This window comes from Lachancea lanzarotensis, scaffold LALA0S06, assembly GCF_000938715.1.
Source record: "Lachancea lanzarotensis genome assembly LALA0, scaffold LALA0S06, whole genome shotgun sequence".
Classification (NCBI taxonomy): Eukaryota; Fungi; Ascomycota; class Saccharomycetes; order Saccharomycetales; family Saccharomycetaceae; genus Lachancea; species Lachancea lanzarotensis.
The window spans coordinates 531,251-544,165 of NW_019212884.1; the positions used below are offsets into that span (position 1 = coordinate 531,251).

General features: G+C 44.1%; 7 protein-coding genes across 7 annotated transcripts; 4 read left to right on the plus strand and 3 right to left on the minus strand.

The window, feature by feature from the left end:
* Window positions 1-144: 144 nt before the first annotated feature.
* On the plus strand, window positions 145-1,062 carry PET123 (LALA0S06e05908g1_1; the record flags this gene model as incomplete). The annotated part of the gene is made up of 1 exon (XM_022771947.1): window positions 145-1,062. The coding sequence occupies one exon, from the start codon at window positions 145-147 to the stop codon at window positions 1,060-1,062; it is 918 nt and encodes a 305-aa protein (XP_022629099.1).
* A 119-nt stretch (window positions 1,063-1,181) lies between these two features.
* Window positions 1,182-1,466, minus strand: SME1 (LALA0S06e05930g1_1; the record flags this gene model as incomplete). The annotated part of the gene is made up of 1 exon (XM_022771948.1): window positions 1,182-1,466. One exon carries the CDS (start codon window positions 1,464-1,466, stop codon window positions 1,182-1,184), a length of 285 nt encoding a protein of 94 aa, XP_022629100.1.
* Window positions 1,467-2,287: 821 nt separating this feature from the next.
* MTR10 (LALA0S06e05952g1_1) lies at window positions 2,288-5,188 on the plus strand (the record flags this gene model as incomplete). The annotated part of the gene is made up of 1 exon (XM_022771949.1): window positions 2,288-5,188. One exon carries the CDS (start codon window positions 2,288-2,290, stop codon window positions 5,186-5,188), a length of 2,901 nt encoding a protein of 966 aa, XP_022629101.1.
* A 202-nt stretch (window positions 5,189-5,390) lies between these two features.
* PNS1 (LALA0S06e05974g1_1) lies at window positions 5,391-7,004 on the minus strand (the record flags this gene model as incomplete). The annotated part of the gene is made up of 1 exon (XM_022771950.1): window positions 5,391-7,004. One exon carries the CDS (start codon window positions 7,002-7,004, stop codon window positions 5,391-5,393), a length of 1,614 nt encoding a protein of 537 aa, XP_022629102.1.
* Window positions 7,005-8,519: 1,515 nt separating this feature from the next.
* Window positions 8,520-9,809, plus strand: ISN1 (LALA0S06e05996g1_1; the record flags this gene model as incomplete). Its single annotated transcript, XM_022771951.1, has 1 exon — window positions 8,520-9,809. One exon carries the CDS (start codon window positions 8,520-8,522, stop codon window positions 9,807-9,809), a length of 1,290 nt encoding a protein of 429 aa, XP_022629103.1.
* Window positions 9,810-10,349: 540 nt separating this feature from the next.
* LALA0_S06e06018g (LALA0S06e06018g1_1) lies at window positions 10,350-10,856 on the plus strand (the record flags this gene model as incomplete). Its single annotated transcript, XM_022771952.1, has 1 exon — window positions 10,350-10,856. One exon carries the CDS (start codon window positions 10,350-10,352, stop codon window positions 10,854-10,856), a length of 507 nt encoding a protein of 168 aa, XP_022629104.1.
* A 206-nt stretch (window positions 10,857-11,062) lies between these two features.
* MRP20 (LALA0S06e06040g1_1) lies at window positions 11,063-11,806 on the minus strand (the record flags this gene model as incomplete). Its single annotated transcript, XM_022771953.1, has 1 exon — window positions 11,063-11,806. The coding sequence occupies one exon, from the start codon at window positions 11,804-11,806 to the stop codon at window positions 11,063-11,065; it is 744 nt and encodes a 247-aa protein (XP_022629105.1).
* Window positions 11,807-12,915: the final 1,109 nt, after the last annotated feature.

A 12,915-nucleotide genomic window follows, 5' to 3' on the forward strand; every position in this document is an offset into this window, starting at 1 on the left:
GTTGACGGAAAGTTCGTCAAGTTAGTTCAATTCACAAGGTTTGTTCAAAAAATTTGAACATAGTTAAATTGTTCTGGATCAAGCATCGGAGGTTCAAGTCGAAGTACCATTGAAGTCCAAAGAGGTTGTTTCCAAAGCTTCTAAATGGGTAAAGGTGCGGCTAAATATGGGCTCAAAAGCGGTATGCTTCCCAGTGCTCGCTCAATCCTCAAAAGGCCTACCATAAATCAATTAGATGTGGTGGAAAAGTTGCAGAGTCCCGATCCAAAAGGTCCAGAAGGTGTTGGATACGCCGAAAATGTTGCACATCCTAAGGGTTCGCACAGGTTCTCCCCCACAATGGAATTTATCGATGTTGAAAAACTGATTTCAGATACAATTCCGAATCCGCAACACTCGAGGGTCCCCAAAACATTTCAGCAGGAAACAAGACAAAGTAAGGCACAAATGCGTAGAGAATATCTATCAGATGCATTCAGAAAAGAGGAACAGCGTGTGTTGAAGCAGGGGGAGCTTTTGAGAGAAAAAGAAGCAAAATTGGCTGAACAAAGACAAGTGGAGTTATCTGCTCTGAACGAGAGTCGCTCTAGTGATTTGACAATCCCAACGTTGGACAAGCTTTTGCAAGGCCCTCTGATGCGGCAAAGAACCCCAGAAGAGAAGGAAATGCTGCAGATGAAGCGAAAACAAAATCGCGACGTTTTGCAATTGAGAGCCAAGGAAAGAAAACTGGAGAATCTGTTAAAACTTTACCATGTTTCCGAAGAGTTCATAGTGTCAGAGACGCAACTTCTTAAAAAGATAGATGAGGTGTTCGCAAACGAATCCTCGGAAGCCTTGAGGACTAAATTGAGCGTTGGGAACTCCAAGCCCCGGGCTCGCAACGAAAGAGAAATCGGAGACGCCCTATTTGGGTCTCTTGGTGGCGGAACTTATGTTGGTCTCCCTACCATCAAGGAGTACGTTTCTGGCGAGATGAATGCGTTTGCCAGTGACGTTCAGACGCAAAATCAAGCTATGCTGAAACAAAGACAGCAAGACTTGGATACCATTTTGCAATAGGTGGGTGTGATGTGATGCATTAATTATTGTCTAGTTTTTTTACATGTTGTATATATTGAGTTGTTGAGAACTGGGGATAAATTTAAGCTGGCTTCAACACCGCATTATTTCTTCAGCTTCTAATCCGAAACGGGTGTTATGAGAGTAATGTTATCACCTTTCAGAAGTATCCGCCCTAGTTGAACGGCCTTCTCAGACACTTCTGACCCACTTTTGGGGTCTATCGGTATCTCTAGTGCATCGTCAATCACCACGTTCATAAACTCGTCAAATCCGCTTATTTTTCCCCGTATCCTTGTTTGAACCTGTTCGAAAAGCCAAAAAGTGACCACTGTCTGTTGCTGGAGGAAGTTGAAAATGCAGTTAATAGGCGGTACCGTTAGTTTTCCCGGGTTAGATGACATTTTTTTTGTTATCAAAAGCTTTAGGAAATCAAACTAAAGTCCAGCACTTCTTTGAGCAATCTTACGAGTACTCAGTGAATTCAAACCTTCGAGATGTCAAGTGGTTCAGATTTGATATCCTCAGGTCAATAATAGTGTTAGTTCGCTAGCTCATCAATCAATCAATATAAAACCTCTTAGCACTGCACACGAGTTTATCGATTTCACGTCAAAGGAACTTGAGTCAATGAGTCTAATGATCGTCTCTAAGTCTACAAGTCATTCCAGAAGAAACTCGCGGTAGAATGTTTGAGCTTTTCGCAAGAGCCAGGTTTTTGATTTCGCTTAGAACCATAAAAGAGCTTACTTCCATCGTATTAACCTGGAATTCCGCTGACACCGTCATGAAAGAAATGTAAAGTCAAAATAGACTGATAAAATCTGCCCATTTCTCTGCAATTTACATCAGCATCTACCAATGTGGAAAAGTAGCTACTGGCTGTTGACTTTTTACAAAAATCTGCAAGTTTGGGAACTATCCACTTATTGGAATTCTTATGCTGAGCGCACAGCGACGTGGACCAAAAAAAAAAATAACATTCGTCCACATAAACACCTAGCCAGTCAGCTTAGAATGTTTTGGCGCAATCTAATGGAATACCGCACAGAATTGCACTGAAATCAGGAGCCCTTTAGGGACCAGTCTTGTATGTGATTCCGTCCTCCGTCTGCAGTGAGTTAAGATCGTCATCGAATATATGGATTTCACCATGAACTCGAAGCCTATCCCAAGTTACCACAGAAAAGATCAAGAAACTGGCTTTAGGAAGACTCTATCTTTCATGAACGACAGCATCAATAGTGTTCAATCGGCGTTACAATGTATTACGACTCAGTCTGATCGCGAAACGAAGAAACAAGCGCTGCATTTTTTGGAAGAGTACCAAAAGTCATCGGAGGCATGGTCGATCTGTCATCATATTCTTGCATCACAGGAAACTCAGTACGGTGCAGAACTCCAGGTGTTTGCAGCACAAACTCTGCGAAATAAGGTAACCTATGATTTGGCTCAGTTAGGAGGCCAGTTGGTTGATTTCAAAAGTTCACTTTTGGAGCTCATCACGAAACACTCGCAAAAAATTATTGTTACACAATTGTGTGTGGCATTGGCACGACTTGCTATTCAGTTCCTGGAGTGGAAAGCTCCCATCTCGGAAATCATCAAAAATTTAAGCCAAAACCCCGATAGACTGCTAGAGTTTCTGAAAATTCTGCCAGAGGAAACGCTGGATATCAGATCGACCCCGCTGAGTGAGGAAGACTTTCAGTCTAGGACACATGAACTCATAGATCACATAGCAACCGATGTTATGACATATCTGGTTGGTCTAATAGAGTCTCTGGGAACCCCTGCGTCCGTCGTAACTGTGCCTCAGTTACTCAACTGCATCAACTCCTGGGCTTACGAGTTTCCTATCGACAAGTTGATTAGAATTAACAGTCTTATGGCTCTCATATTTCAAGTACTGAACCAGGGTCAGGACGCAGATCCAGAATCATTTGATGTTGCCGTTGAATGTCTCTGCACCATACTAAAAGAAACTCGAGAAGTTGCAGACGAAACTATCACCACTGCTTTGTATGAACAGCTCATGGCATTGCAGTCACGCATTTTTCCCATAGGCAGCATAGATGACTTTGAAGATCATATTGAGACCATGGACGGACTTACCAGGATTTTCGTTGAAGCTGGAGAAGCTTGGTGCGTCTTCATCGCCAAGTCGCAAGCAGTTTTCAAACCCTTGGTATCCGTACTGTTAATTCTTACATGCAAGAACACAGATCTCGACGTTGTAAAATACACTTTCCCATTTTGGTTTAACCTCAAACAAATGCTTGTTCTGCCGCGCTTCAGCGAGCAACGCTCACAGTATGAGAATATTTACGGTGAGTTGATTGATGGTATAATAGCTCATCTGCATTATCCTCGGGATGGGTTTTCCAACAAAGAAGAGCAGGACAAATTCAAAGAATTCCGATACGATATGGGAGGAGTGTTGAAAGATTGTACTGCAGTTGTTGGATCCTCTAAAGCCCTAAGCCGCCCCTATGACAAAATCATGCTAGCATTGAATCAACCTGAGCCATTGTTACGCTGGGAGGATATAGAAGCACCACTCTTTTCCCTGAGAACGATGGCTCATGAAGTCTCAAAAAGTGAATCTGTCATGTTGCCCCAATTGATTCCAATCCTTTGCAAAATACCAGAACATCCAAAGATAAGGTATGCCTCAACGCTGGTGTTGGGGAGATACACTGAGTGGACTGCAAAACACTCCGAATTTCTTGAAATGGAACTAAATTACATTTTTGATGGTTTTCAACACGCCAACGGTAATGTTGACATTCTCACAGCGTCCTCGCATGCCTTGATGTATTTTTGTCAAGATTGCAGCTCATTGCTGAGTGACTACGTCGAACAATTGATCGATTTCTTCTGGAAAATCGAGCCAATGGTCGAAACCGAGTCTTTGTTTGAAGTTGGTCAAGGTTTGAGCTGTGTGATAGACCGACAATCAAATGAGCGTATAGGCCCTACCCTTGAGCTCTTTCTCTCGCCTCTTTTACAGAAACTAAACACTGAGGTTGTGCAGTGGAAACGGAATCCTGCTAACAGCACTACGACAACCGCTGTTTGTGAGAGCACTGATTTGATTTTTGCTGTGTTCGAAGAACTCAAACCTCGCTTTGAAAGGCCTGAACTGGGTCACGACCCAATTGAGCCCTGCATAAACACCATTTGGGATACTCTTCGGGCACTTCTTGCTGATGAAGGGGCAATGAGCAATCATGAGATAGCAGAAATTGCCATGAAGTGGGTGCGGAAGGTCTTCTTGAACTTCCACGTTTTTGCCACACCCATCCTACCCTCGACAGCTAATTTCCTTGCGGAGGCCTATGCTTCGACAGGGTTGGGAATATACTTATGGTGCTCTGGTTCTATTATAGCTGTATTCGGTGATGACGAGTCATTTCCGATCGATGCTCAAACAAAAGAAGCTGTGTGGCAATTTTCATGCACTCAGTGTCTGACATTTATGAACACGTTTAACACAGCAAGCCCGGAGACTCTTGAACAGTACCAGGAATCCGTTCAGGACTTCTTTATGATGTTAACTGATATCGTCATGTTCTTTCCTGAGCATTACCTTCAAGCCACCGCGCTGCTAGGACCTTCATTTTCGATGGGTCTGACATGCGTCACGAAGATGCAAAACTATGATGCGTACATTACCGTGATACGCTTTTTTGATGATGTTTTATCTTGGGGGTTTGAAACTCCACCAATCTCTACCGCGGCACTCGATATTGTACCTGAAGCATGGAGAGAGAAGGTATTACGCGAAATTGTAGACGCACAAGGAGCTACATTGATTCAGGCAATTATGTTAGGCCTCGTCACCAACTTTAATAGTGACTCTCACCCCGACGCAATTGGCTGTATAGTAAGAGCCCTAAGATTATGCCTACAATGTTCTGGCGGAGACCCTACCGTAGCTTTGGGCTGGCTGAGTGGGGCAATGGATGTTATTGGAAAAGTCACCGATCAAGAGAGGTCAAATCTATTAACCACTGTCGGAAACGCTTTACCGCAAAGAGACATGAGGAGAGTAAGGAATGGTTTAAAGGATTTCATAACTTGGTACTTGAGGAAGAATGTATCACCGAGGACACAAAAGTAATGAGACACATGAGTACCAGAATTGGAATGCTTGCGGAAATTCGTGTACACCGCGTCAAGAAAGTAATTGCATTTGAAATATTTATCTTTGCATACATTTTGATGAACAAGACACATTACAATTCATAAAGTGGTGAATTAAATGATCGAGGGAATTAGTAAATGATAGTTAAATCTTGCCATCAAACCAAATCAATCTTGACTCAAACGTTTTGATGGCTGAGTTTCTTCAAAACATCAGGGTACGCCCTGAAAATTTCATCAAATCTGTCTGGGTATGACACGCGGAAAACTTCAGGGTCATTGCCCAAAGCCACGAAGAACGTAGCTGTTCCAGAACGTATGGTTTCGCACGCGATGCTGCAGATTTGCAAAGCAATGACAAATGAGAACGCCATGAGTGGAACGTTGTATCCATGGGAGGAGTTGTAGCTTGGCTGGGTAAATCTCAAGTATAAGAAGGCGAACAAAGTGGCCATGTAGCTTGCGAACAAAGAAAAGAATCCCAATGCTATTCCAATTAAGTTGTCATTAATCAAAGCATCCATACCCTTTTCTCTCAACATGTGCCAAGTTTCTTTGGCAGCTTTGAGGTAAGGTTTCCCATACAGTGCGATGAAGCAGTATGCGTAATGGTTGAAATATTGTGCTAACCACTGCAAAAACCCAATGATCCAATCGATCACCAAAAAGATGATCTGCGCCCATTGCGAGCCCCCAATATCGGTAATTTGACCGTTTCTCAAAAGCTGGAACACTTGCCTTAGAGTTTCAATTAATGCCACGATCAGAGATCCAAAACATATAGAACCAAATGATATGGTCAGTGTTCTTTTCAAAGAACCGAAGGCTGGCCAACGAGGCATACCCTGGTCTGATTTCGACAAATAGTACCAGCTGCCGTAGATACCGGAAACGGTGCAATGAATAACATTTCTGATAACCTCGGAAATGTAATAGCCGCAGAAAAATACCAACACCAGAATTCCAATGAGTTTGGAGTTACTGCACGAGCCACCGCTTGTGGAACAACCAGGATTGTTGCTCTTTGGGTCGAATTTGATGTATGTGGCCACGATGACGGCGGAGAATAAAAATCCGAATGCGCTGGCCACGATGGCTCCGAAGAACGAGATTAGGTAAGTTTGTGGATGCTTCTTCATAACATCTACCACTGTTTTTAGAATTGCAACGCTGAGTGGGATTCTCGAACGCATTCCCCAGTAGCACCATGCGGTGATGAGTGTGAAAACCAGAAACACAATACCTGCAGACCAGTACCTCATTGCCAAATAAGCAATGGCTGTACCCAGTCCAGAAATGATATTTACCACCATGCCGCAGTAAATAAACCACTTGGGAGATGCACGCATCAATATGAGACCCAACATTGAAAATACGAGTGCGATGATGCATGCAAAAACCAGCAAAATCGCCGAATTTGTGTCCAATGTCCCGGTTTCTGCCGCATTATAGATCCCTGACCCATTGGCGGAATAAGTTTGCGCCCACGATCTCAACGTGATGCTTGCAATGGCAATAAACCCACAAACCGTTGCCAGGAAGAAAATTGTGAAAGGCCAGTCATTCAATCTGAACTTGTTGTCATTTTCCGTGGGGAAACTTTCCTCGAAGGATCCGATGGGTGCGCCATCGGATTTGGAGTTCAGATTATAGTACTGGTCCTGTCTGAACTGGTAGTCCTGCTGTTGCTGTCCCGCGTGGTCTTGGCCCTGTTGTTCCGGAGCCTGTTGGTGTCCATTATCAGGACCGTACGAAGGAGGAGGCTGGGCAGGCCTTCCATATTTTTCAGACATATCTGTTGTTGTATAGCTGTATAAACCTAGCTAAGTGCCAACTTAGTTTAACTTGACTGACCAGAACTAGACTGGGACCTAACTATACCAAAACTAAGGCTATTTCAACCGCGAGAAGTCGTCAATATATACAAAAAATAGTGCTATAAAACTACCGCCCTTGAAGTCTAGACTGTTCGATATATGAATGGGCTTTTATGTGCAAGTGAGGAGTAAGAGATGAGGTGAGTTTGTTCTTGCGCAATTGCTACCTTAAGGCTCTTCCCGAAAGGTTTCTATGCATGTTTGCTGTTTATATATGCGTTACCCTGCATAGATAAATATGACGGCAACTAAGTCACGTGATCTAATTAATGTTAGAAATATCGTTTTATACTAAGGTATCGAATGCTCGAGCTACATACTAAAGAATACTACACACGATCGATTAAAGACACACTGGAAACCGAACGGGGAGATGACGTTTGATACTTCTAGTTATTGAGGATGTCTTGAGCACATTCGAGCGGGGAATTGTAAAAATTTTTTTCAGCTTGTTTTGTCGATTTCTCCGTCTCTGGCTTTTGTTTCTCTTTTTCCGTTGTTGGAAGCTAGCCTTGACGACATCGAAGGAGTACCTAACTACGCATTCAATTTCGCACGTAAGTGCATGCGTCGTGCGTGGCTGGAATGTTCGGGCTTCCCGCGTATTTTTTTTTTTTCCCAGAAGATCAGAGGTGATGACGACTGCTGAGCATTCGTGATGTAATTTTTCAGTTTGACGACGGAGAGACGCTAAAGTGATATGAAGTGAAGGGAAAGAGAGGTGCGCTGTGTGTAGAGTACGAGACACTGGTAGTGTGGCACTTGATTGGCGAGTTGTGGGTGGTGATGCATTTGACAACTGGATAAAGTGGTTAAGACGATGGTGTCACGTGGTGGTAAGTGGAACGCATGCTGAAGGAGTGCGGATTGTGAACGTGAGGTGTAGCAAGCGGGCTCTCGGATACCATTTTTTTTCACGATACTCGAACCAGTGCGACTACTTTCGAAAAAGCGTTGGTAGTTTGTATAAAATAAACGTCGCATGTGTCACGTGACTTCCAACACTAACGACATATACGCAACGTATTCACAGCTCAGAAGAGACTGGCTTTCCTGTTTAATGGCAACCTCCCCTTCCCTGCTTAATATCTAGCTCCCCCGGATTCTTCTTCGCCTCTTTCACGAATCGACAACCACCAGTGCATTTCCACTCACACACCAAAAAAAACCAACTCCACTCCATCAGTAGTCTTTGTCAATCTTCGCCCCGGCCCTAGCGATGATTTCCAGCATATCTTCTTAAGCGATACCACATATTTCACAGACTCAAATTTTTGGTTCAGTTTTTTCAGTTATTTCGTGTCGTCGATGGGTCCATGTGCTGATAACAATCAGGACAATATAATCATTCGAGCACCGCTCGATTTATAGATAAACTCAGCTTTTCTCGAGCAGTTCAATACCCATCAAGCTTTTCCAGACCCCACGACTATGGTTTCCAGATATAGAGTTGAATACCAATTGAAATCTCATCGCAAGGATGAGTTAATCGAATGGATCAAGGGCCTGTTGGCAGTGCCCTTCGTCTTGCACTCTGCTGCGGACGACAAAAATAATAGAGAACTGGTACGCAAGAGATACGCAGAGACATTTAAAGCGGTGGAGGAACTCGTAAACGAGCAAGTAGAGGTTCGAGAACAGGTTCCAGCTGAAGATTTCCTTCACCATCGTCAAAGAACAAGATTGGCACAACTCGTCCCCTCAGTAGGGGCATTTTTCACGAGGTTACCCTTGGAAGATGCATTTGCGCTGGAAGATCACAAGAGAGCCATTTCGGCTAGGGTCATGGTCGCACCAAGTTTCAATGATATCCGTCACATCCTGAATACGGCCCAAATCCTAGAATTGCGTCAATACAACAATGCCAAACTGGTCACCTTTGATGGGGACGTGACATTGTACGAAGATGGAGGTTCGCTCACCGAACACAGTAAAGTTGTACCGTTCTTGCTGGACCTTTTGAGACAAGGCGTTTACGTTGGAATTGTGACCGCTGCCGGTTACGATGAGGCCCAAAAATACATGGAGCGTCTTTTCGGGTTCATGAGTGCTCTGGAGAACGACGAGAGCATAAGCGACGAGTTTAAGGAAAACATGGCAGTTCTGGGCGGTGAATCGAACTACCTTTTCCGGTACAATGCTAAACTGCGTAAATTGGTCGCGATCCCCACACACGAGTGGATCAGGTCCCCCATGCGTGAGTGGAGCGAATCGGACATGACAGAAACACTAGATTTGGCCGAGTCGCTACTACGTGATTTTCGCACAACCCTAAACTTGCCCGAAGAGTCCACCATTATTCGCAAACCAAGGGCCGTGGGTATCGTTCCAGGCAACAGGTGGAACCCAGAAACAAAGCGGACAATTCGTGTCAAGATGGACCGCGAGCAGCTCGAGGAGATGGTGCTCACTCTGCAACGCCACATTGAGAACTTTGCACCCGCACGTCGTATTCAGTTCAGCTGTTTCGATGGTGGAAGTGACGTCTGGTGTGACATTGGGGGCAAAGATCTCGGTGTAGCTGCTCTACAACACTATTTCAGTCCTGACAATCCGATCAAGCCATCTCAAACGCTCCACATAGGTGACCAATTTGCTCCCATGGGATCTGCCAACGACTTCAAGGCCCGGATGTCCGGAAGCACGGTATGGATTTCGTCGCCTCAAGAAACTGTCGAAGTCTTACGGTGTTTGGCTCAAGGTTTCGATCATTACAAATAGTAGTGGAAACCAGATGGAATTGTGGGACCTCCTACGTCCCCGTTTTGTATACTAGCCGCAAGGACCTAAAAGCTTGAATCTCGAAAACGTCACATGAAAGTCACGCTCCTAGCTGATCGGATTATGTAATCTATAAAATCCATAGAAATCTAATTTAATTAACTATCACGAACTCATCTCATCTCATCTCATTCTTATATATGAGATAGACACCAACCCCTTCACAAAAGCTAACAGAACTACTCAACCAAACGATTTCGATTCAAAGCTTGTGTATAGTCAATCACTCAACGATGCTTCAACTTATAACAACCCCCGCTATGTATGTTTCTCTACTTTTCTTTTGCTTCCGAATGCTAGGGTGGTTTTTTTAACTCCGTACAAGTGACGTGTACTAACCAAACGTATGTGTGATGCAGTCTCTTCGTTTCAACCGTTATTCCACTCCAATTTACCATAGAATACTTAAATCTGAGTGGCAGTGGGCCCGAGCCAACTGCTCTGAGTATTCTTCTGCTCAAATTCTGGTGCTTGCACGCAATGACTCGCGTAATTCCCAACCCCTTGGTATATGTATTCCAATCACTACCACTCTCCAACGTAATTGAGTTGGGAGCATGGCTGGTTCTCACTAGAGAGCTTGTGAGCCAGTTTGGGAAACTAGAAGCTGTTAAAGGATACCGGGTGGAGTCCAAAGGGAAACCTGCATCTCGAGAGCAGCAGAAGTTTGTGTGGACGGACTATTTTATGTCGATTTCCAACCGACCACCAACAGACCGGTATGTCTTTGGGCATATAACATTTTACAGTCTTGCGGTTATAGAGAGATGGCCGCTGGACTTGCAGGTGCTGGATTCCAGTTTCCGCACGGTGATGGGGTGGATTTCTCAACTACGGTCCAAAGGTCCATTGCAGCAGCCGGTCCAATCTAATGCTTGGACATGGTACTACAATTGGTTTGCAGGTCAAACCGCCGCTCAGTCGAGCAAAACTGAAGAGGAATACGATTTGCTGGAAGACGTCATTCAGGACATTAAACGGTCATAGCTGGGCTACGACCGTGCGGGGACGTTTCCAAGACAATATCAACAACAATAACTCTTCTTCAACTTCGAAAGTAGGTTTATTTTTATTATATACAGGTGTAACTGGTTTCTTATGGAATGGAAAAAAGTGGGTAAAACCAAGAAAAGTTATGCATTTGGTGAGTGGTAACAACCCGTCAGTGTAACAACCCATTATTTGTTGTTGATTTATAACTCCCGGTTCAATTTATGAACCAAGGAATCAACCTTTGATAATTTCTCCAAGCGTGCTGCATTCAGCTTAGCCTTTGTAGTCTGATTTATTAGTCTTCTCTTCAAGAATTTCGGAATGAATGGCTGTGCGGCCGGTTGGTATGGACCTAGGGCACCGTCAAATGCGGTTCCGGGCTTGAATTTGTCAGACCCTATTCTGGTTTGTTCTTCACGGTACTTGTTGAGATCCTCAACCAATGCAGCGCCCCAAGGGTCCTTGTTTTCGGGTTCTTCGGGCCATACAAACGGCTCAGCCATGTCGATAGTCATTTTTTTTATCTGAGCGGATCTGTAGCGCGGCATGACCTGGTTCACACGCGTGTACTTGCCGTGTAGGAGCTGAGTGGTGACATTGAGTGCTCGAAGCCCATAAATGTTGTACAGATAGTCTCGAAGATCGAGTTTGTTGAACGATTTGGGGACTATGAATTTGGCTTGGTAAGGTGTGTGTTTGGCCCCGGGTCTTAGCAGAATCACTCTTGCTTTGGGGAAATAAAGCTGCGTCTCACCAACTTTGAAATGTGGTTTTCCTTGCTCTATGGCCTCTGTGGACCAATTTAGAATCTTGTCACTGACTCTCGTTGGCTCTGTTGTATTTTCGAATTTGGGAAGACCTGGAACCACCGTGGACAGGAATCTTGCCGGCAGATTTTTTGTAGTCATTCCCGTCACATTGAAAAGACCTGATACCGGCCGCATTGTGTATGAAACGATGCTGGTGCTTGACTCTGGAGGTTAAATTTCAGCGTTTTCACGTCTGTATGTGAGTATCTCAATTAGAAAAGTTTTTGATACTTGGGTGATTTAGCTAATACGTGGATAGTGACAAAACAATGACAGTAGCGTTAACTATGAAGGCCCTCAACCAACGTTACAATCCTTCACACCCGAGCGGCCGTATATAAACTGGGATGTTAAATCCATTAAGATAACGGGTCTAGTAATAGGACGGGCAGCAGTCCATTTTTTGGAATTTCATTGTCGAGTTGACGATTGGGAAGAGGACACGAGAGCCACGCGTTACAGTATTAACATTTGGACTCTCTGTTGAGTATTTGGATCGTTAATGCACAGAAAAGGCCCCAACATTCACAAAATGTCTTCGATTCAAACGTCGCACGAAGCTCATTTATCAATTTAACAAGAATTTGAAATATGATTATTGACACTTTTCACCCCATAAAAAAACCGCTAATATGAGCCCAATGATGACTCTCCCATTAGTACCTCAATCTTTATGATGGAGAATATCTTGACTTCATCTTGTTCTGGATCTCCTCTTCTTCCAACATTGTCGCATTCTGATTCACTTTTTGACGCTATATTGAAAATATAATTAAAGAATACCGTATCAAACTCCGGCCATAATTTCAACCTCGAGAAGCTTCACGATTGGCGAATTGCACAACATTCCAGGTATGTGGAGCCCTCAAATGGTGTGTTTTGGGACCCACGATGAGATCCGGCCGCTTTAAGCGCGTCTGCTCGTTAGTATCCCCACATTCCTGGGCACCAGATTTACGTGCGTAACGGGCTCAGTTCTTGTGCTAATCGCGCAGAATAAAGAAAATACTTCCAAAGCGCCCTCAATACTAATATCCAGCTTCTCTCAGCGTTAGAAGTCACCACCAAGACTCGCCAAAAAGCGCTGTCGTTGCTCTCTTATTTCCCACACAGTGTCAGTTTAATATAGCCATTTCGCGTTACCCGCACGCCTTAACGCTTACCCATAATTAAAAAATTTTATAAGTGGCAAAGCTACAATTGAAAGAAGTGGAACGCCTAAAGGTTTACATCTTTGGATTTGG